Source organism: Syngnathus scovelli, chromosome 6, assembly GCF_024217435.2.
Source record: "Syngnathus scovelli strain Florida chromosome 6, RoL_Ssco_1.2, whole genome shotgun sequence".
NCBI classification, from domain to species: Eukaryota; Metazoa; Chordata; class Actinopteri; order Syngnathiformes; family Syngnathidae; genus Syngnathus; species Syngnathus scovelli.
In genome coordinates, this window is record NC_090852.1 from 6497861 (window position 1) to 6519701 (window position 21841).

General features: G+C 41.6%; 4 protein-coding genes across 6 annotated transcripts; 2 read left to right on the top strand and 2 right to left on the bottom strand.

Annotated features, from left to right (window-relative positions):
• Positions 1-2906, bottom strand: tmem276a (transmembrane protein 276a). The gene is made up of 4 exons (XM_049722164.1): positions 2312-2906; positions 1929-2042; positions 1712-1849; positions 1-761 (listed from the first exon to the last, which is right to left on the bottom strand). The coding sequence occupies exons 1-4, from the start codon at positions 2697-2699 to the stop codon at positions 514-516; spliced, it is 888 nt and encodes a 295-aa protein (XP_049578121.1). The 5' UTR covers positions 2700-2906; the 3' UTR covers positions 1-513.
• An 845-nt stretch (positions 2907-3751) lies between these two features.
• Positions 3752-6154, top strand: spi1a (Spi-1 proto-oncogene a). Its single transcript, XM_049722165.2, has 5 exons — positions 3752-3905; positions 4356-4449; positions 4515-4684; positions 5028-5193; positions 5456-6154. The coding sequence occupies exons 1-5, from the start codon at positions 3882-3884 to the stop codon at positions 5761-5763; spliced, it is 762 nt and encodes a 253-aa protein (XP_049578122.1). The 5' UTR covers positions 3752-3881; the 3' UTR covers positions 5764-6154.
• A 587-nt stretch (positions 6155-6741) lies between these two features.
• On the top strand, positions 6742-12768 carry LOC125970110 (protein regulator of cytokinesis 1). 2 transcript variants are annotated; one of them, XM_049722106.1, is made up of 14 exons: positions 6742-6909; positions 7580-7712; positions 7806-7928; positions 8064-8297; positions 8373-8543; positions 8618-8767; positions 8849-8996; positions 9152-9288; positions 9381-9476; positions 11294-11440; positions 11566-11676; positions 11768-11875; positions 11954-12103; positions 12320-12768. In XM_049722106.1, exons 1-14 carry the CDS (start codon positions 6899-6901, stop codon positions 12389-12391), a joined length of 1791 nt encoding a protein of 596 aa, XP_049578063.1. In that variant the 5' UTR covers positions 6742-6898; the 3' UTR covers positions 12392-12768. The 2 variants fall into 2 exon arrangements, with proteins under 2 accessions (XP_049578063.1, XP_049578064.1); XM_049722107.1 differs by lacking the exon at positions 11954-12103.
• Positions 12589-15447, bottom strand: LOC125970137 (ubiquitin-associated protein 1-like). Of its 2 annotated transcripts, none has more exons than XM_049722158.2 (6): positions 15214-15447; positions 14331-14456; positions 13650-14198; positions 13379-13537; positions 13219-13320; positions 12589-13125 (listed from the first exon to the last, which is right to left on the bottom strand). In XM_049722158.2, exons 1-6 carry the CDS (start codon positions 15235-15237, stop codon positions 12991-12993), a joined length of 1095 nt encoding a protein of 364 aa, XP_049578115.1. In that variant the 5' UTR covers positions 15238-15447; the 3' UTR covers positions 12589-12990. The 2 variants fall into 2 exon arrangements, with proteins under 2 accessions (XP_049578115.1, XP_049578116.1); XM_049722159.2 differs by lacking the exon at positions 15214-15447 and adding an exon at positions 14665-14995.
• Positions 15448-21841: the final 6394 nt, after the last annotated feature.

A 21841-nucleotide genomic window follows, 5' to 3' on the forward strand; every position in this document is an offset into this window, starting at 1 on the left:
TGTTTTGCATGGCTGTTTTATTCTTGAAAAATATCCCCTTGGGGTAGACGACCTCAAGAACAACAAAAACACTTGCGTTGAACACAGTTTGGACTTAATGTGCCATATTTTTTTTTTCCCCTTGAATAAACGCATCTGTACATACGGCTCAAAAGGTACACGTACATAACTTGTGCTGAATGATACATAATGATACACGGTTGCCCTTTTAAATGTGACAGTACACATCCATATGTTTTCATATTTAATACAGTTTCCAGGTTGTGCTATTCTCTTTAGTCAGATGGTGGAGAGGGGGGGGGGGGTTAACAAATGTGCTGAACTATAAGTACTGTCCTCTTGGAGAGCAAGCAAAAACACTGATCAGTTCAGTCATGAGGAGGATCATCTTCAGTCAAATATTCACCCTCCCCTCACGTTCTTGTGCTTTCTTTGTGTCACTCCGCACGCTGCTGAATTCCCGCAAAATGTCCCGAATGCAGATCACCGCGTTGTCCGTCTCGGGTTAGCCCGTCACACGCAGCCGTTCTCCTGCCGCGGCTTGTGGGTCACGGGGGTGTGTGGTGGGTAGAGGGAGGGGGCGAGCGTGCACAGGAACCCGGCCAGCAGAGTCAGTCCAAGTCCGCCCCACGCGCAGAACATGGACCAGCCGTAGCCGTGGCTGATGTCCTCCGGTATTCCAAACAGGTAGCGAGGATAACGAGACAGTTCAAAGTTGATTCCCGCCACACACGTGCAGAGAGAGATAATACAGCATGTTCCTGTCAGAAGGAAGTTAAACACGTGATGGATGTTAAATATTTCCTACTGTAAAATGGAGAGGAATGCATGAGCTTATTTTGTGTGTTAGCTACTGTTAGGTTGTGAACATCAGGGATTTTTCGCTGGTGAGTGCCTAACATCAACAAACGTGAAGATCAGAGAGCTGTGTATGGAAGAAAAGTAAACTTGAAGCTGAGAGAAGAGGGAAAATCAACCAAGTGCTATTGCACAAACATTGGACTCAGTAAATAACATTTTGGAATGTCGTAAAAAAGCAACTACAGTTTACTGGGCAACAGGTTGGCCAAGCATTCTGTAGCCAAGTTTGAGATGAACCTCTACCAAAGTAATGGAAAGGCCAAAGTATGGCGAAAGAAAGGATCTGCACAAGCTCATCTGTGAAGCATGATGAAGACAATGTTAAAGTTTGAGCTTACATGATTGCTTCTGGGTTCTCTCGTCTTTACTGATGATGAAAGTCATGATGGTCACAGCAGCATCAATTCCGACAATCAAATGTCTAATATACAAGAAACACCAAAATATAGACCTTGCCGTTCCAATACATTTGGAGGGCGGGCTTTCTGTTTAGCTTATTTGAACGTTTAGGCCGTTCTGGTTTCATTACATGGTGCTATTTTGTTACAATTGTGAAAGCTATTATAAACTCTTATTCAATACATTATTGTTGCTATTGTTGCTGCTGCTGTTGTTATACAATCATAATTGTTATTATCATAATTCTATTATTATTATTGTTATATTTATTTATTATTATTATTATTATTATTATTATTATTATTATTATTATTATTATTATTATTATTATTATTATTATTATTATTATTTATAAAAGAAAATATAGGACTAAAACTGGTCTTTTTTTTCTAGCACTTGAATCCCTTTGAGGTTACTGCCCTCATGAGGTGATTTGGCGTATTGCGCTTACCTCCCATGAGGAAGAGCAGTCCAGCAACATACTGCATGAGGTCATGTGCCTTCCAACAGCCCAGCACGCCAATGGTCCAGCCAAACAGGATGATAGATATGGCCATGCCGATGAAACTCACAGTCATCCTCTGGAGATCTGCAAAGGAAGAAGATTTGCTATCGTTGTTGTTGTTGTTGGAGGTTTCATTTCCAGTAGGCAAAAACAAAAGACTCACGTAGCGCATGCCACTCATCCTGCCTGATCGTCTTGGTCAGGTTGATGGGCACGTTTCTGGGCAATGCCGATGAAGAGTAGTAGTATTTTATTGGAGTGCAACGTGCAACCAATCCTGTGGAACCAAACGGCACACACAAAAAGGGGGAGGGGGGGTCACGTAAAGCATCCTGGCAGGATAAGAAGATGCCCCCGTACTCCGCCCCCCAACAATCTTTCATCATCCACCAAATGCATCCATCCAACACCAAGATGGAGAATCGTATTGTCAAACACGCCTGTTTGTTAATATTTTTAATGTGGACCTGCAATTTCGATTGGATCGCGCAAGATGTTTAAACATATTTCACACGTACGCACACAAATACGACTACTGCAGCAAACCTTTAAAGATTAAATCTTCCGTCTCCAGGTCAAATCCCATCCGGTGACACTTCCTCCATAGTCCGGTGACGGTGGAGTTGAAATGCCGATTGCACAACGACTCCATGGCGGAGGCTTGAGGCGTAAGGTGCCGCCGAGCCCGCAGCCTCGGCATTCCTGCCTCCGACTCGGCGCTCGCCTTGGGCAGCATGCGCAGCGGGAGGTTGTTGTTGGAGATGTAGATGTAGCCCGGGTCGGTTCTCTTGTTGGAGTAATTCTTGCAGCGCTCTCTGTGCCTCCTGGCGTCTGTCTCGTACCAATTGTCAGTGCCGATGGCCACCGCGATCAGGCCGAGGGCGCACAAGGCTAGAACGAGACCCGCTGCCGTTAAAGTCCTCATCGCCGCCATGTTCCTTCCATGCGGGTCCCGTGTTGCGAAATCCCCTCCGCGAGACAGGGGGACCCCCTCAGGGAGTCATGGTCAGGTTGCCAGGGAGCATCGCCGCACCAAGGATGGAGATGCTGAGGCCTGGATGCGATGTTTTGGTTGTCTGCTTCTGCCTGTCAGCTCTCTCTAGCCCGGATGCTGACAGGATTGGTCCCCCAAAAAACACAACACCGCTAGATGGCGACAACAACAAGATGTTGATACTGTCATAAACAAGACGGCAGTAGCTTACTGTAATGATCATGTTTCTTTTTTGAGCCAAAGTTAAGGCACCTATGAATTGTCACAAAAAATACTGTCTACAGGAAAATGATCTCGGTGTATAATTTACACACAAATGCAATTCCCCTATTTAGAAAATTGTAATTGGAATGGGAAGTAGATTCATGATTCATTCTTGAGGGGCCACCCATCCATACATCCATTCTGTTAAGGGTCATGAGGAAGCGAGGTCTGTGCATGTTATTGAAATGATGAATGGAAGCTAGTGTCAAAGGGGAACATACACGCTCAATACAGGAAGACACAACTCGAATCAAATCTGGCATAAAGAGTGACTGGTTGAGGCTGGAGCTCTTAAAGACATTTCTCTCCATCACCCAGTTCCAGTTTACGTATTTTAGACTGTAATGGGTCTTCATTCAACTGAGCTCCTAAATGGCCGGAGTAAAACAAAAGGAGTACTGAGCAAACACGTAAACAGATACATTTCAAAATGGCATTTTACTGAGTTTCATTTTCATGTCGAAAACTTCCTCAACCCAAACCATTATTCCAAACTAAAAGAGGAACAAAGCTAATTCCAAACTTCGCTTTTGGTTTCAGTGTCCGCCATTAAGCAGATACTAAATCCCATATAACAATACATGTTGTTGGTATTGATAGTCAAGTATATAATACATTATATACTCAAATATGAATCAGTGATGAATATGTAGTATGTTTAAAAATGTGACATAATTAGCTGGCAGGGAAGTAGAGATGTAAAATAATCAGACAATTGGCTGTTGGGACTGTGACCATTTGAGGTCACTCTCAGTTCCCGTTTGTCTGTTCAAGTCACTCGATGTGTCACATTGTCACTCAGGCAGGAGAAGACAACATTACCATTTATGATCTGCTTCAAAATTCTAATGCTACACCATGGAAGGCTTTGTCATACCACCTGTAAGTGCTCATTTTTTTGTCACTTTCAGCCCACGCACACACAGAAAACAGTTATTTCAGCTTTTAATTACCGTTGTAGCACATAATGACTTTGTCTTGTGTTTTTGTACATACGATTTGTGAATCTTACTTTATACATTATATATCACTTATATATTAATTAAAGGTTCGGTTCTTTGTAGGATTTGAAGGGACAACTACAGTCAACTTTACATTGTTGCGCAATATATTTTTGTGTTTATTTACTTTCCATGTCTTCAAAATGGCCATTACTCATTTCATATAAAAAGCACAGTGCACAGTACGTAACGTGAAGTGTAAGGTCACCAAATAGTAACACAAGTCCGGTCATTATAGTTTTATTGCAGTTTGTTGCTTTGAATTTTTGAGTATCTCGCGTAACTAATCAAACACATTTTTTTCACAATTGTATACTTCCTCTCACCAAAGGCCTCTGAGGAAATTATTCAAAATGAGCCAGAGAGTTATCGAGCACCAACAGAGTTGTACCCTTACCTCACTAACGTGGGGGACGTTTTTGAAGGTAAGACGACGATTTGATACCAACACTTCATGGCTCTGAGTTACACAACATGTGCTGATTTTCAGACTACAGATGGAGCTACCACCCGGAGCATGTCCAGCCTGCGGACCTTGACCATTTTCCGGCGAGTCATTTAACAGAGCTGCAGTGTGTTGCTCCTCAACAAATTCAACCTTTTCGATATAACACTGATGGTCATCGTCAGCTGGAACCGCCTCTCACGGTGCTGCCACAAGTGAGGCCTTTTATAAATGTCCTTACACTCTACACACAATTGTCCCTTCTTTTTCTTTTTTATCCACGATTATAATGGTCCAGAATTTTCATGCACAATATCCAATGTCGTCCATTCTAAGGGGAAAAAAATGGCGCGCAGAAATTGCTGATTGAGTGAATGAAATATATTCCAAGAATGTTGTGCCAGCCTGATGAACATACAAACAAACTGTTTCTCATTACAAGTTGACATTTGAGTCAAAGAAAAGCACCAATGAGATGTCACCCATTTACATCCTCTTTTTGCATGACTCAACAAACTCACAACTGCCCACAATATATTTTTATGTTTTGTTTTCAAGATCTCAAATTACACATCATCACTGTACTATCAGTACCAAAGCCCAGTGTCGTCCGTCCAGTACTATTCAGAAGAGGAAAAGAGAGGTGTCAGCCCCCCACTTGAGGTATCGGATGGTGAGGACGCATCTGAATACCATAACCTGCCCTCCATCAAGAAAGACACAAGTGAGTACCAACTCAAAAATGTTCCTGTTTTCTGGGTTTTGACACGTGATGTTGACAATGCGAACCCATGGGCATTTTAATTTACGTCAATATCAGTCGCCAGTAGGGAGCAGTGCTGCCTCCTTTGATGGATGAAAACAGTCGGATTACAATGCTTAATTTTTATTCTAAAAATGCAATACTAATCAGAAACGGGTGTTAAAATATTAAACGACAACAACAACGACAAATCCTTAATGAGTGTCATATTTTTCAAATCTAGACGCCAAGAGGAAAATCCGTTTGTACCAGTTTCTCTTGGACTTGCTGAGAAGTGGTGACATGAGTGATTCTATCTGGTGGGTGGACCAGGAAAAGGGGATCTTCCAATTCTCCACTAAACACAAAGAAGCCTTGGCCAGTCACTGGGGATTCCAAAAAGGAAATCGCAAACAAATGACCTACCAAAAAATGGCTCGTGCTCTGAGGAACTATGGTAAAACTGGCGAGATTCAAAAGGTCAAAAAGAAGCTGACTTACCAGTTCAGTGAAGAAGTTCTGAGGAACTGCTATTCACAACACTGTCACTAATAACGATTGTTCGTTTTGTTTTATACATAAATTTGGTATTGTGGCCTTGCAAGTGCATTATTATTTATTTGCTTCCTGTGAGATAGTTGCTGGTTCTCAAATTTCTCATTTTATCATCTTTTCACTCCAAGAGAAATATAGGTATTATTGTAAATACATTGATAACTTTTTATTGCCCTAATCAATAATCTAATAACATTTGTCAAACAAGGGGTCATATGGTGGGTTAGGGTTACTTACAAATTTTTTAATCCATTTTGTAAAATGTCTGCCACCCATTAAAGCTGAAACAGAGAAAAGGGTTGAGGGAGAGTGCACCAATTTTTCTGAGACTGCAGTAACTTTGACATAAGCTGTAGGGTACAGGAGAAAATAAAGTCTTCCAACCAAAGAGCCCCTGTCAGAAAGTTATTATATCTTCATCCAACGCTGCCGGGTGGCTCATTGCCCAGACCGATTCAGCTTCTCGCAGAGCAGCATCTCAAAAACAAGGGAAATTCTTTTGCGGGCAAAACTGTCACAGCAGTGAGGCAAACTTGCTATCCACTAGTACACTGTGCTGGCTAGATTGCAATTATTGTTACATACAGTACTTGATGTTATCAGTATATGGTTCATAAAACAGTACAGGTAAGGTAGTATTTTAGTTGCCAATTACATTATATCATCTAGTGAGAAATAATGTACCTAAAATTACAACTAAACAATCAGCATTCAGCGCTATATTCAAAATACACTTGTACGTTTACTACCTCGGGCCACATTTCTAAGTAAAATAACGACTAGCATTGGATAAACATATTTACAAATACAGTACTGAACATCAAATATGCAGGTGGTAAGTGTAACAGGAACGGAAACGATTGCTCTGCTCTGGCGACCCCTACTGGGAACAGCCGAAATAAGAACTACCTCTGACGTGACGTCATAGCGGAAGTTTCTCCAGCGACGTCAGCGCTCTGAGCCAATCAGAGTGCACGCATTCCGTCGTTGCAAATTTCAAACGCAGGGCTACTGCAGCCTGGAGTCGACAAACGAACTGGTGGTAACCGAAAGAAGACGGTCGTCCCCCCTCACGTAAATTGCACGGCAGAAACTTTTTTAATTTTTTTTTAGAGGAGTCCGCTTTGGCAACATGAGAGTGAGGTTGGTATCTTATTTGTAATCAGCGAAAGTATTATTTGTAAAGGCGGGGTCGTTGGTAAAACGTACCTTAACTAGCCAATTGGGCCTTTACGAGCGTTTTTATTCTGTTTTCGCTAACCCTGAACAAAAGTCGCCACTGGGGGTCTTGTAAATGCTGCTAGCATTGCTCGATTTACTTGAGAATTTGAATAGGAATTGTTATTGCAGCTAGTCCACTGCGTCGTCAGCATTGCGTCAAAAGCTAAGTGATGTTAGCTTCTTCATATATTCGACACATGAAAAATCTAATTGCACACCACCCGACAAAAGTGTCACAAAAAATGCATATTTATTTTATCATGATTTCATCTCAGTTTACTCAGAAGTGTACTTTGTCGGTGACAAATCGATTTAATTGAACACAGATGGATACGAATGTATATTGTAGATTGTCATCTAGTGGAAGAAAATGTAATTACTCTGCTTGTCACTGTTTTTGAAATACAAAAGCAAAGATAGATAATTCATAGAGGATAAATTCAGAGAATTATCAAAGACAAAATCCCAACATATAGAAGGGTATATGGGAAAAAATATTAAACAAATCAGGGTATGTTAACAAGATAAAATTTATATATGGTGAACAAAAGCTGCATACTTGATTTTTTTTCCCCCCCTGTTTTTCTTGCAGTGAAGTCCATGCTGCAGAGTCTGTTGCCTACCTCAACAGAGCTCTGGTCAAGTTGCGGGATATATGGGAAGAAATGGGAGTGTTAGAGGATCAACGGCTCCAAAGAACTAAAATGGTTCACATGCACATCAAAGTAGGATCACTGCGACAAGCGCTTAACAGTTTCTGTCAGTAGTCGCTGACTGACAGTGTGTCTGGTATGTCTGGATTCTTACGTGTGCTGCAGGGTATGCTGGATTTGATGATAGTCGAAGAAGAGGAGCTCAAAACGCGAGTCATTAAAAACATTGAAACTTACCGCCAAGAACTTGAACTTCTTTGCAGTGAACTTCAGATGCCCCCCTTTGAGGTACATTTGAACATAAAACTGACATTATTTTGAGTGACTCCACTACTGAACTGTTTCTAATATCAGCCGTTAAAATGGGTTGATGGATTCATAAGCCGGACTGGCCTTGTGCTAATATTCTGTTTGTGTGCCAAGGAGGAGGCCAACTGCACCATGTTGCAGATGGAGAAGAACTGTCGTACTGGTGTGGAGCAGATGAAGGAGCACAAGAAGCAGAGAATGGACGATCTCAAGAGTCTTACTCTCAAAGATTGCGAACTGTGCGACATCATGTGCACCGCCCCCTTCAGCATCGACCAGGAATCGGTCCCGTCCATCAAGCAACTCGACGACTACCGGGCCCACGTTGATACCCTCACAAAGGAAAAGGTGTCGCTCATTTTCGTTTTTTATGATTAATGAATGATTTGCTCACTTATCTTAAAACCGTTTTTTTGTTTTCAGGAGCGTCGTCAAAACGAATTTTTGAGCTTAAAGAAGGAAATAATCGCATGCATGGATGAGTTGGAGCATGAGCCCGAGACCGCTTTTGAAAAGGACGTGCTTTATGAGGATGAGGAGGTGTTCTGTCTCTCCACCGACAACATCAAAGCTCTTAAACTTCTCCTCAACCAGGTGACTTAACTGTCTCTCGTTTGACCTTCTCTTGATGTATGATGTCATAACACGGTGATTGCAACCTGTACTAGTTGCAAGAACGCAAGATGGAGAATGATGTGCTGTGTGCGACGCTCCGCACTAAAGCCCACGAACTGTGGGACAGGCTGAAGATCCGCCTGGAGGAGAGGGAGATCTTGTCCGAGCACATGATCAAGTCCAAGAAGAGCAACATTGAGGCTGTAAGAATTAATCATCAGTATTTATAAAAAAAAAGTTCCCCGCTGCAACAGTGTATGAATGCTTGTATTCAACGGCTGCAGCTCCAGGCTGAGGTCCAGCGTCTTGAATTGCTGAAACTCCAGAGTATGAAAAGCGTCATTGAGGCCATCAGAGCTGAGATCTCACTTTACTGGGACACATGCTTCTACAGCCAGGAACAGCGCCAAGCTTTTCTTCATTTTTACGATGGTGATTAGAGTTACAATGTCTCCTGCAATTATGTAGACACATACACACAACATAGACAGATATGATGCATAGACATATTTAGCACAATTAGCTGAGTTCCATTGTGTGCCAAATGAAGTTTCCAGTGATGGCAACAGTCGTGTTTGTCCACGCAGACGATTTCACAGAGGAGCTTCTCAATCTACACGAGGCAGAAATCAAAACGTTGAAGTGCTACTTTGAGGACCATAAAGAACTGTTTGAAGGCGTCACAAAATGGCAGGAGAACTGGGCTGTGTATTTGGAACTTGATGTGAGTATGTTGCATTGTTGGAAATATTAACATCTTTTGGGTGATATTTATGTGCTGGACATGACGTATGGTTTTGGGTTTTTTTGTCTCAGAGAAAAGCGAATGATGCGTCCCGGTTCAACAACAGAGGTGGAAATCTTCTGAAGGAGGAGAAGCAGCGGACTGACCTTCAGAAAAGTTTGCCCAAGGTACTGTGTAAAGCTGGCCCAAATTCTCCCACTGTGTACAAATACGTGTGGGTCAAGGTAGCAGTATTGATTCCACCTGCAAAGGTTTAAATCAGGCATGTCGAACATACGGCCCGCGGGCCGGATCCGGCCCATTGGATCATTTAATCCGGCCCAGCATAAATTTCTGAGTATGTCAAAAAAAGAAGCGAGTCTCTAGCTCATTTCTATCAAAAGTTATGATTTTTTAAAATAAATACAAACCAAGTGCTTCCTCCGGCCACGGGAGGGCAGTAAATGTGTAAAAGAGCTCACGTCCAGCGGCATTAACACGAATTAGTACTAAAACCAAACCGTCAATCTTCCTTCACAATTCACCACAAGTTATCGGTCAACACACCCTTCCCAAAATGGCACTGTCAAAAAAAAGAAAAGTGGACACGGAGTGCGGAGTTTTCAAGGAAAAATGGACTGAGCATTATTTACTCACAGAAGTTACTCTGCGCATTTCTCTTGTCTCACAGCTGTTCGTCCGGAGGCACCGGACCGTCCCGATAATGATTTGAAAAAATATAAAGACAACATAACAGATTCAGTGAACTTGAGAACAAATTTGGCTTTTTTCGCTCGCCATTTACAGTGAAGCCTTTTGATATGCCAGCTGACATTCAACTCGAGCTTATTGACTTGCAGTGCGATTCCGCTATGAAGGATAAATTTGGGTCTGTGGGATTGGATACGTTTTATCAATATCTCGTACCAGGTTACCCCAAATTAACAGCCATGGCTGCAAACGTTCTATCCATGTTTGGGACTACTTATCTTTGTGAACAGGTTTTCTCTGTAATGAACAATAATAAAACAAAGCAGCGCTCAAGGTTAACAAATAAACACTTGAATGATATTGTTAAATGTGCTGCTACTCAGGATTTGACCCAATATTGATACTTTTTTGTTTGCACTCATTAATACAGATCATTAACCCGAGCCCGCGTGGGTTTTCTCCGGGCACTCCGGTTTCTTCCCACATCCCAAAAACATGCTTGGTAGGCCGATTGATCACTCCAAATTGTCCCTAGGTGTGAGTGCGAGTTGAATGGTTGTTTGTCTCTGTGTGCCCTGCGATTGGCTGGCAACCAGTTCAGGGTGTCCCCCGCCTACTGCCCGATGACGGCTGGGATAGGCTCCAGCACGCCCGCGAACCCCGTGGGGACTAAGCGGTTCAGAAAATGGATGGATGGATTAATCTGGTTTCATATTAAAGACAGTTAATATTTTGCATATATTCTCAGCTTCAGTAGGCCCAGCCTAGTAGTTTGATCAGATGTAGTATAAGCATGCACTGCTATAACTTTTATTTTGTATTTCTTTTTTTATTTATTTCAAGGCAGTACGACAATTAAGGCGAGAATATTTTTTTCATAGCTCCCACTTGAGTTTAAGTGTGGTGAGTTGGTTCAGGTGTAAAACTGCATTCACTTCATTGTTAAAATAAACCAGTGAACCACGAAATCATTTTTTTTTCATTGTTTGTGAAAAAAATGTGTTGTGCTTAGGAAAGATTCCTTGTCATCCGTGATTATAATATGTAGGGTTGGCTACAAATGTAGGCTGAATGATAAAGCATAGTACTGAAAAACAAAGCAAAATATTTGGAGTTGACATTCTTTTACTGATCCGGCCCAGCTGAGAACAGAAAGTCTGGATCCGACCCCAGAGCCAAACTGAGTTTGACATGCCTGGTTTAAGTATAGACTCAAATATAGTTACGTGTCAGAGTAAAAATAAATTTTCCATATGAAGGATAGCATCAAGTATTTCTGACTTTCTCTTGCTAGCTTGAAAAGACTCTGAAGGCCCAAATCGATTCTTGGGAGCTTGAGCAAGGCAAAGAGTTCTTTGTCAATGGGCAGAAGTTTCTGGATTATGTGCAACAGCAGTGGGAGCAGCACCACATTGAGAAGGAGAAAGAGAAATTGGAGCGGGTATGTGAAAGCTACATCAAAACTTTTTTTCCATCATCAGCCTTGTTTGATTGTATGTATATATATATATATATATATATATATATATATATATATATATATATATATATTTATTTTTTAATTAGCAATTGAAGAAGACCAAACAGACCCAGGAAGACATGTTGTATGGCACTACAGTGAGGACCCCATCCAAAAGGCGCATCGTTGGAAACGCCACACCAATCAAACACAGAAAGGTCACCTTGGTTAAAATAATTGCAACAGAAATTAGAGTAAGAATAATACCACATTGGATTTCACATTGTGTTGCCTGGCTGTTCTCTGCAGGTGGGAATGTCAACCATCCACACACCAAACAGTTTCCTCACTTCGGGCTTCGGGGGAACCATGTGCCAGCCGTCCATGCTGAGGCCGCCTCTGTCTGCCAGCGGCAAGGTACGCTTGGGCGCCGTCACCGGACGCAACTTACACACTCTGTTTCTGCGCATTAAGTCATTTTAACCCAACTTGTAGGGTCTCGGCCTGCGAACCCCCGGGCATGCAAAGAGCACCCGCGCCAACAAGGAAAACATTAACCGAAACACTCCGTGTGGAGCACTCAAGTCTCAGGATATTCCAGATCGCACCTTTAACGCATTCGCCGGCTCCTATTCGGAATTTGCGGTAAATGCAGTTTAACAACTTTAGCATGCAACAATGGTAGCAATGCTAGAAAAAAAGACGCCATTTCCTTCAAGCTTTGATTCAAAGTCATAACTAAGCACACTGCTTAACTCATTCCCACCAACTTATTCTGATGTCATGATGTTGTAGCACACAAAGATTCCTTGCCCAAAATAGTCCTCTCTATAGCCAATGAATTTTTCTCTTTTGTCACAGAGGGACCTATCCAAGGCTTCTAAATCCAATGTGAAGTCTGGACTGCTCAATTCCACTGTCACTCAACAGTGACCAAAGTACTCCGACTCTGCTTTTTGTGTGGAAAGCTTTTATAACCCCACCCCCCCCAATATGTAAATGCTTTAAATATGTTGACCAAACAACGTTTTAATTATCTATCTTTACTCAGGCTTATTTTATTGTCACTCCTGAGGTGCACTTTGTTTTTCCGGCAGGTAAATGTAAGAGGTAAAAGGTCAGCGCTCGTAACAAATTTGCTTTTTTTCCCCTGTCACTTCTCCATTTTTTTTTTTTTATTGTTTATTTTTTGTGCTTCAGCCACTACATCAATAGTTTTACCTAGCTGGAATGACAGCTACTCAGTACGTTCTTGAGAAACACAATGCTTTTCGAATCCATCTGTAAATAAAAGTTTGAATAAAACTTCAGCGAAGTTCTGATTTTTTTTTTCCAATTTATGTATTTAATTTTTCATTATGCCACAAGTGGTCATGTTCACATTCACAGGTGCCAAACTCGTTTTTTTTTTTTTTTTCTCAAACTTTTTTTTTTTTTATGGTCTTGTAGTTGTGATGGAAACAACTAAATTTATAATCGCTGCCAACTAATACTGAATCAAAGCTTTTAGTTTGATACCCGAGCTCCACAATTTAAGTCATGCGGGTCATTAGTTCTTCAAGAGCCCTTTCCCGATGATTTTCATGAACAAGCAGCACTTCTTTGATGGCACTTTGCTGGAACCCCATCTCATTGAACTGAGTCAGGAGGTGCAGAAACTCTGCAGCCTGAAATCATAATTGCAAAAAAGCTGTGACTGTTGGCTCGTTTGGCTTGTGTGTTCACTGAAAGAAAAAAAAAAAGTAACAAGAGGGAGGCACCTTGCTCTCACAGTTCTGGAACATCTCCAAGGCCTCCTCCACTTGAGCTTCATCGTAGCCCAACTCACACAGATGACTGCAGGCTGCCAGGTATTTTAAGAGCTGCCAAAATAAGTCAGCGGATATGATAATAGTCTACCTGTAATGAGTCAAATTGTACCTTGTCTGGTGTGTTGTATCCAGTCTTCTGCAGAGCCAAGATGGCCGTCTGTAATGGGTATCCTCTGTCCGTGACGGCCTCCAGCAGCTCCCTCTCTTCTTGGCTGAGAGCGGACAGCAGCTCCGTGGCTGAGTCAAGGAAGCCTCCAGTCCTGAAGGCCTGATGAGTTCAAAGTCTGGACCTTTTATACTTTCAATCACGACCTCTGTGTAGTACTTTTGCTATTTCCACAGCTAAGCAAGACTTTCGAAGGAGGGTTAAAGAGACCCACCTTTTGCCGGCGGTTTTTGATGACAGGGCCAGCGGAGGAGGGTCGTTGCTGCTGCAGCCTTCCGGAAGGGGGATTGTTTTGAGGGTGCAATCTGCCCACAGCACTCTGTGCCCGCTGCCTCTTCTTGGTGCCGCTGCACTCGGGAGACTCCAAGGCACCTCTGTGGCTCAACCGGGCCCTGCGGCAGTGAGCGGGAAGACCGAGATGCATGTCTTTGACCCTGGAAAGGGCGGTGCTACGGGGCCGCTCTCGACTCTTGGTGGGCTCCTGAGGACTGTCTTCGGGGGACGAGCCTTCGTTGTCCTCGCAGTAGCCGTCTTCTTCATCCGAGTCGGATGGGTGCGGGCGGTGGTGTAGCCAGTAGGAGTCTGCGGAGTTCACGCTGTGACTACGGCGGCGAGGTTTGGAGGCCCAAGGATCGTCGAGCCTGTGAGGGGCCCTGTAGCACTCGTGAGGGCTGCTGAACATCAGCCAGTAGGGAGGACACGATGGAGCCTGGTAGGCAGGCTGCTGGCCTGTTAATATGAGCTTCTCCAAATTGAAGCCATACTGCACAAGGAACATTTTACACAACTTCACTATAAAGCAAAAATGTACACAATGAAAGAATGAATGAATGTGGTATTTCCTTTAAAGATACCCTAAAGGACGATTCAAAATGGCTTAGAAGCGAGATGTGACCTGAGTTTCTTGCATGATCCGAAGACAGTCCGGCACAGAGATGTCAGGGGGCGTCATCAAGTACACATCCTGCCCCAGTGACACCAGGGGGGTTCCAAATGGGATATCTTCCAGAGTGTTCGTCATCTGCAAAAAGAAGAAACTGCATTGGAAAAACACAGGACAATCAAGGCTAGGGTTTCAAAGTTGGGTTTAATACTAAGGTTAGGGTTTTGAAGTAGGGTTGTAAACTAGGATTAGGGCTTTAAATTAGTTTTTTTAAATTAGGGCTGAGGTTTTAAAGTAGCGTTTTGAAAGTTGGGTTTGGGTTTTTGTTTGCTTTCTAAGCACTTACCTCTGTCAGGTGTTTGGGCTCAAGTGAGATGAAGATGAATGAACTGTGTTTGGAATGAATGGCGAACACAGGCGTGGTCACATGGTTTAAAGCTCACTAAGCTGCATTATCTCAGAGCTTGTTTACCAATAAGATTGTAACCTTGACCAGAAAGGTGAATAAAAATAAAAAAAAACAAGAGTATTTTTAATTCTAATAATTCCAAGTGTAAAAATGTGTAAAAGTGTAAGTGTAAAATAAAATGTTGCTGATAATGTCTACTTGTACACAGTAAAATATGTCAATTTTTATACTTTTAATAATTTAGTTCTCATCTGCATCTCTATTATACATATTCACATCCATTTTTAAATGGGACTTTTGTTCTTTTAATATAGACACGACGGGGGATTAAGGTTAGGCTTCAGGAAGAAACGACAAGGGCATCACTTTCCACAGATTAGCAGATTATATAAAGGTACCAACACACAAATGGAAGCACACTTGCAAAAGCTGTGACGTACATTTACATTGTAAATAACGACGACATTAAAAGGATTAAATCCTCACCAAATGAGCGATGGTGATGTGCATTCCAGTTCGTTTAAGTGAACTGAATCTTTAGAATCAGGTCACTCAAAAGATTCGTTCAAACGAACCCTCGTTAAGTGCACCTGCGTGAAAAGTTTTAGCTCCTGCAGAACGTGAAAATGACCAAAATCTTTTCACGCAGGTGTGTATAACGAGGGTAACTTGGAAAACATAGAACGCGGCCCCTCGAGGACTGGAGGTCGACATCCCTGGTTTAAGTGAAAACTGCCACACCCGCCCTCACCCCCACCTCCTGATTGGCTGGTTGTTCTGTGACGTCACACGGACACTCCTTTAGGTACACCACCATTTTCAGGTGTACCTAATAATTTTATGCATTTTATATACGTGTCAAGAATGTGTATTTGACTACTTGCTCTTTATTTTGGGGGACACCAACACATATTACACAATGTTAGGTTACGGATTCTAGTTATTGATCTGACTCCAAATTGCGATCAACACTTAACACATAAATTGCTATGTCCTAATCCACACACACTGGCGCACCTAACAATTTTGCGAGTTCGTTCTGTCAAAGAGAAGACCAGTAGATCAATCAGACCAAATTTACCAATTATTTATTCCTGACAAAGCGCACTAATACAGGCCTGGGTCCCGGGTCCCTCACACTAAAACTCGTGCGTTTTTGTGACCACCAAAAGACGACACATTCTTCCGGGTTGCCCAGTTTTAAAGAAACACAATATGAATATTAAAGCATGCAAAATATTGTGAGATGATTGGTGGATGGCCATCTCCTCCCTGTGTCGGTGCTATCGCGGAGGTCAGGTGGTTGGAATTTCCCGCGAAGTCCGAGACACATAGACGTGCTGTTGTTCTCATTCCCGACCTTGAGATGTTCTCCCGTCCGGTACTCCCTGTCTGGGCCTATACACGACACTTCCAAGAAAACAAGTTCATGCAGTTTGCCTGCACATTCTTCGCCCCCCACCAATCCACACGTGCACTCTAATACTAGATATTAATATGATTATAAGTTTAACACAACCTTAAAAAATATGTTTGCAAACTCCCAAAAGCATATTTCCCTTTAACAACGTGAAACATATACTACATATTGTCATATAAAGCAGTTGACCAAATGTCAGATTTTTGCTTTCATGCCCTAAAAGACAAAAACAAGGAATAAAACACCAGACAAGTTTTAACAGGTTTTAATGTTTATTAAAATAATAATAATAATAATAATAATAATAATAATAATAATAATAATAATAATAATAATAATAATTGTTAGGGTTTTTCAAATTATCCTTATCGTATGATTATGTTGGAATGCAACCGGTAATAAATAACCTACCTTGTCTCATCCTACACAAGGTCGTAAAACATCCCCTGATATGTTTTGACTAGAGCACAAGGGCTTCCTATTCAGTCTACTCTTACCCCCACTCTTTCTCTTAATAAATATGCCTTTGCAGTTGGGAGAGGCTCCAGATTTCATTCCTGTAGCGAGTGATCTCTCCACCTGCAGGTGTCTAAAAGAACTTGCTTGTCTTCCGTGTGGTTCTTGCAAAATAAGTTGGAGTGAGCAAATCTCTAACATTTTGGTGCCGAAACCCGGGACCCCTCATACCCGCTATCTGTCTGACGAAGAAGGACGTGCTGCATTGTCGACAAGCCAGCGTCCACTAGGAGGACCTGGAGGAGAAAGTCCTGGGAAGAGAATTCTTCGCTGGGCCAGCATCTTAGGTCTGCCTTCGTCTGACAGAGGTGGATTGACGGGACCCGGCAGTGCAACGAACCAGGGGACAAGTAAGTTAAAGGCCTGAAGTTGTGTGATTGTGTTGTTGTGAAACGCGTAAAATGTAGAGGTGCACGAGAGCCAGCTTGGGTTCAAGTCCCAGTGGAATGAACAGGCTAAGAAAAGCAGAGCTTCTTTTTTGTTCATCGAAGAGGTGCGTAGACTCTTTGTCTGTTCTTCCGAGCTGAGGGATCTGGCTTGGGTTAGAGTCTCAGTGGAAGAAACGGGCTAAGAAAAACAGAGCTTCTTTTTCTTAATTGAAGAAGGGCGGAGATTTTTTCTTTTGTCCGTTTTTCCAAAGCTGTTTGGGAGGGTTTTACACCCATCCCTGGATAGGCCTAAAAAAGCGCTGGAGTTTGTGTGATTGAGTGTGTGACTGGTAGGATAAATTGACTAAATAGCAGTTCTAGCATTGATCCACGGCAATAATACAGGCTAGTAATTTGTTGAAAGGTCAATTTAAACCTGCATTGAGGATCCTCAAAGAAATAAATAAGTAATAATAGTAATAATAATAATAATAATATTTTTGAGACAAAGAGATTGTAAAACCTTAAACTACTAAAATTAAGATGGGAAATAAGAACGGTAAATCTCTTGCTCTGCTCTTCTTTGAAACGAGAAGTTCATGGCAAGTAGATCAAAGTCAAAGTCAAAGTCAGCTTTATTGTCAATTTCTCCACATGCCAAAGACACACAAAGAAACCGAAATTTCGTTCCCCCCTATCCCACAATTTCTTAATTGTATGCAATAGATGCTGAAGTGGAAGAAAATGTATGGAGTACAAGGAAATTTGAAATGTGGAAGAAGTGGTAGAAGTGCTAGAGTGTGGTTGAAATCTTCACAAAGAGATGAGAACAAATTAAAGAGACAAAAGCTAGAAAGATGAAAACTGATGACGTCACAAGTGTTTGTCAGACCAGGAGACAATAAGGCCCCTGTGAGCAGGTGCAAAGCCACAGCTCAAGCCGCGGCTCAAGCCGCAGCTCAAGCAAGGGGCAAGAGGAGTTTCCGGTCCTATGCAAATCATGTATCGAAATTTAAAAGATCTGAAACCTCTCCCATATGACAGCGAAACATGTCATTGTCAGGTTATCAAAAATCTTTTTAGATTGTTAGAGCCCCTGTCCACACAAGAAGTATGACAATGCTGTTTGTAGGCCCAATTACAAATGAATAGGGATCAAATTGTGTTACACTGAAGTTAAAATATGCAAATCAAGTGGTAAAGAAATGCAACTTGCTTCTAGAAGATAAATAAATAAAATTAGAATGTGCTGTCCTCGTGTGCATGGGAGGGACCAGCTCATGATCGACCACAGGAAATGGCCAGCCTGTGACGAATCATTGTTGCTGAGACCTACCTTCCGCACGCGAGAGCTGTGCATGTGTGTGCGTACGTGTTAAGTTGATGAAGATTGGCTAAACTTTTAGTATAAAAAAATTTGCTAGACTGTTGTCTATTCAATTTACACCGCAGAACAGAAACAATTTTGACAGATAAAAATGAAAGAAAAAGAGAGAAATCTGTTTGCGAGCAGAAACTAATCCACACTAGTGCATGTTAGTGTCAAGCCCTCATGAGAAATTCGGAGTTAACAAAACAACAGAACATGCTTTCAGGAATTGGGAGAAGCTAAATTGTGAATTTAAGATTTTGCAATGCTACATTTAATAGGAATAATTGATTGGTTGTGTTATAAGATTATGCAAAATTCTAATTGCAAGCTAAATCTGAGAGATTGAGTTCTTCAAATTTAAAAACAAAGAAAAATTCAGATTAATTTGCCAGTTGTTTGTTTTAGTTATGTTTTTTTTGAATTGGTGGATTGTTCTACCAGGAAACTTGAGTTGAAAATGATATATGAATGTTGTGTGGTGAGCTTGGATGAAATGGGACCAATGTGATAAGAAGACTCCTTTTTGGAGACTGTATGAGATGCATATGATGAGCATTGATGAATGATTGCCTGAATGAAAGGTTGAATGATTGAAGTCGTTGGCGACTACTATAGAAAATTAGTAGAGCGACTTTGATGAAAGAGTGATTATGAGCAGGTTGAATGCTAAAAAGAAAACGTAGCTTTTGGATTGATAGTTAACTAGAGAAAAAACTGGAGAACCAGTAACACATGTAGAAGATGTGTGAACTGAGAAATTAAGAAGCGTTTTGGAAAGAAAGTCAAATTAAAAGATGATGAAATCATATGTAGTAATACAACACTTTACTACATATGGATTCTCTAAATCATACAATTGAGTAAAATAAAACATACGTTTTGATTCGTATTCAAATTTCTAAGATTCTTGTGATAAACAATGAGAAAACGATTGAAAAGTAACTAAAGAAACTACAAGAAAGTGAAAATGTCTAATCATTTGCTAGCTGAGTCACTCCCCATTCGGGGAGGGCATCCATTTACTTGCTAAGCTAGTTGTCAAAACAGTCCATTTGCCACGAAAAGTAGCTATGTGCACGTGTGCAGTACACACACACACACACACACACACGAGACTGATAAGGTGTCAAGAGGTAACAAGCTTGCAGACAGAACCACAAAGCTGCAGCGCAAAAGACACTTCAAATTTTATACACACAAGAAGCAGATTAGATCACTGAAACATTTTTAAAGATGTGCAGCGACAATGTCCATAGAGTGAAATTCAATTATGGACGAAAAGAGGGGCAAGATTAGAGAATGGCATCTATAAATGACCTACCCCACCAAAGAACCTATGCTAATGGTGAGCAATATTGAGCCATGGTGCGTGTCACATGGCTCAAGAGGAGGAATAGTGGGGCAGGTCAGTCAGCTTTATACAACATATGGATTTGATTCATATTCAAAACAGTTTCAAAACAAAACTTTTTTGTAGAGCTTGTTTCAACAAAAACAAAAACACTGAATGCCTCCAATTTAAAAGATCAATTTGACCTTTGCAGGATGATCTGCTGTGTCGGATCTGGACTGCCATGAAAGTATGATGTTTATATGTGTACTTTGTCAACAACCTCTGTAGATGTTAAAGAATGGGATGAATATCTAGAATGAATGTGGATAATTTGTTTCAGGTAACTAACTATAAGAGTAACTGAAAAAAGAAACAATTGATTGCTTATGGCAAAACAAGCTGCAAAGACAGAAAAAAAAAAAGAAAATTGGATATGTCATATGTATGGATTTGCGACCGATTATTTATGTTGTACCGTTGCCATTGACCAAAGATTGTGTGAAATCTGTCACGTCTACTGGATTGTGAAGTGTGTGACAGAGCAGTCTATATAATATCCATTGAGAAAAAAAAAAAGAAAAAAAAAGAAGCCATTGCTTTCAGAGAATGTAGTCAAGCGAAATTGTATATACATCAACATGCCAAGATCTGGGAAAAAAGCTGGTAAAAACCAAAATATCTTTAAATTTGAGAGGCGACGATGATCTGACCGAAATTGATGCAATTGGAGTCCCTAGAGGAGTTCCTTATTAATAAGAATTAAATGACCAAATTGCAGTGGGATGGGAGTCCTCCATTTGCTGCTGGTGAACGATGAACAAGAACGTAGACAGGATAAATTACATCCATTACAACATGCAGAAATTGGGCAAACGGACACAAGCGGGGCTCGAGGCAGTGCATAAACAGCTAGCCACGCCTTCCCTAATGTCGATCCAGAACCACAATGCTCATGATATGTTGTTGTCTGAGAAAGGAGGCGTCTGCGCAATGTTTGGAGAACAATGCTGCACCTTCATCCCCAACAACACCGCCCCTGATGGGAGCCTGACGGATTGCAGGCCTGCGATCCCTCAAAACGAGGATGAAAGAGCACTACAAGTGGATGAATGCTTTTGGGAAGTATAACGCCATTGTGTCCTCAATTTTACCATCAGTTTCAGTGTTGCTGCTATGCTCACCTTGTATGGATGTTGCATACCGTGTCTTCGTGCTCTGTTTAATTGTCTCGCCACTACAGTAATATCGCCCATGGAGGACGAGATTGCTCAGATATACCTAATGTCTGAGCGGCAACATGATGATGTTGATGGCAAAATTCCTGCATCTGTGTTACCAGACTTTTCCCAGATCCATGGGATTCTGAATAATGACATCGCAACGTTTATCCTTTGGTGTAAACATATTTGTCCTCATGAATGTGATCCGACGACTGAGAGTCGAGAAAAGGGGTTGTTTACGGTGATGTGTGAATTTCAGCAAATATGTGATAAACAGTGGGGAAATGTCAGGATAATTAGTTTTGTAGAAGCGCTGGCCGGCCTGAACCGGAGGTCTCATACCTTCGCTCAAGGCCAACACATCTGCCAGGTTTTAGGGAGTTCTTATACTCCCTTCCTTGTCTTATCTGTGAGAGGCCCTCAGTATTTATGAACAGAACACCTTTGTTCTTTGTCTAGCTAAAGAGAAGTTCTTTATCTATTATGCCTTGTAGTTTCTATTTACGAATTGTTGTTGACCGGGACAGTTTTTAAGTTATCCCATATTTACTCAATGTTTTGTTAAGTAGACTTCATGCAAGTTATCTCACATCTGCTTAACGTTTGTTGGAGTGTATGCACGAGAGGTATCTGATGATTTACTCATCATTATTATTGTGTGAAACGTAGCAGGAAAGTCTAGAGCATTGTTTTACAGGGACACGGCATCCAGGAGTTGGATATCAACACCGTGCTGTCACAGTCAAAGATGCTGACCCTTACCGCCCTGGACTTGCAGACAGTGCCTGTGATCAGCTATTCTGGGCAAATCTCAATGTGACTGTTAGAGGATGAACAATACCACAAGTGGCCTACACAGAGAGACCAGCTGGAGTGAATTACACG

What these genes read in the sequence shown, in the direction of transcription:
- tmem276a (XM_049722164.1), bottom strand. Translation starts at nt 2,699, where the DNA reads ATGGCGGCGATGAGGACTTTAACGGCAGCGGGTCTCGTTCTAGCCTTG. An exon ending in GGAAGATTTAATCTTTAAAG is followed by an intron (nt 2,043 to 2,311) that starts GTTTGCTGCAGT and finishes TTGGTTCCACAG; the next exon opens with GATTGGTTGCACGTTGCACT. An exon ending in GGATGAGTGGCATGCGCTAC is followed by an intron (nt 1,850 to 1,928) that starts GTGAGTCTTTTG and finishes CTTCCTTTGCAG; the next exon opens with ATCTCCAGAGGATGACTGTG.
- spi1a (XM_049722165.2), top strand. Translation starts at nt 3,882, where the DNA reads ATGGAAGGCTTTGTCATACCACCT. An exon ending in AAGGCTTTGTCATACCACCT is followed by an intron (nt 3,906 to 4,355) that starts GTAAGTGCTCAT and finishes CTCTCACCAAAG; the next exon opens with GCCTCTGAGGAAATTATTCA. An exon ending in CTCCATCAAGAAAGACACAA is followed by an intron (nt 5,194 to 5,455) that starts GTGAGTACCAAC and finishes TTTCAAATCTAG; the next exon opens with ACGCCAAGAGGAAAATCCGT.
- LOC125970137 (XM_049722158.2), bottom strand. Translation starts at nt 15,237, where the DNA reads ATGCACATCACCATCGCTCATTTG. An exon ending in GGATCATGCAAGAAACTCAG is followed by an intron (nt 14,199 to 14,330) that starts GTCACATCTCGC and finishes TTCCTTGTGCAG; the next exon opens with TATGGCTTCAATTTGGAGAA. An exon ending in TCCAGAACTGTGAGAGCAAG is followed by an intron (nt 13,126 to 13,218) that starts GTGCCTCCCTCT and finishes TTATGATTTCAG; the next exon opens with GCTGCAGAGTTTCTGCACCT.
- LOC125970110 (XM_049722106.1), top strand. An exon ending in CTGTGTATTTGGAACTTGAT is followed by an intron (nt 9,289 to 9,380) that starts GTGAGTATGTTG and finishes TTTTTGTCTCAG; the next exon opens with AGAAAAGCGAATGATGCGTC. An exon ending in CTCTGTCTGCCAGCGGCAAG is followed by an intron (nt 11,876 to 11,953) that starts GTACGCTTGGGC and finishes CCCAACTTGTAG; the next exon opens with GGTCTCGGCCTGCGAACCCC.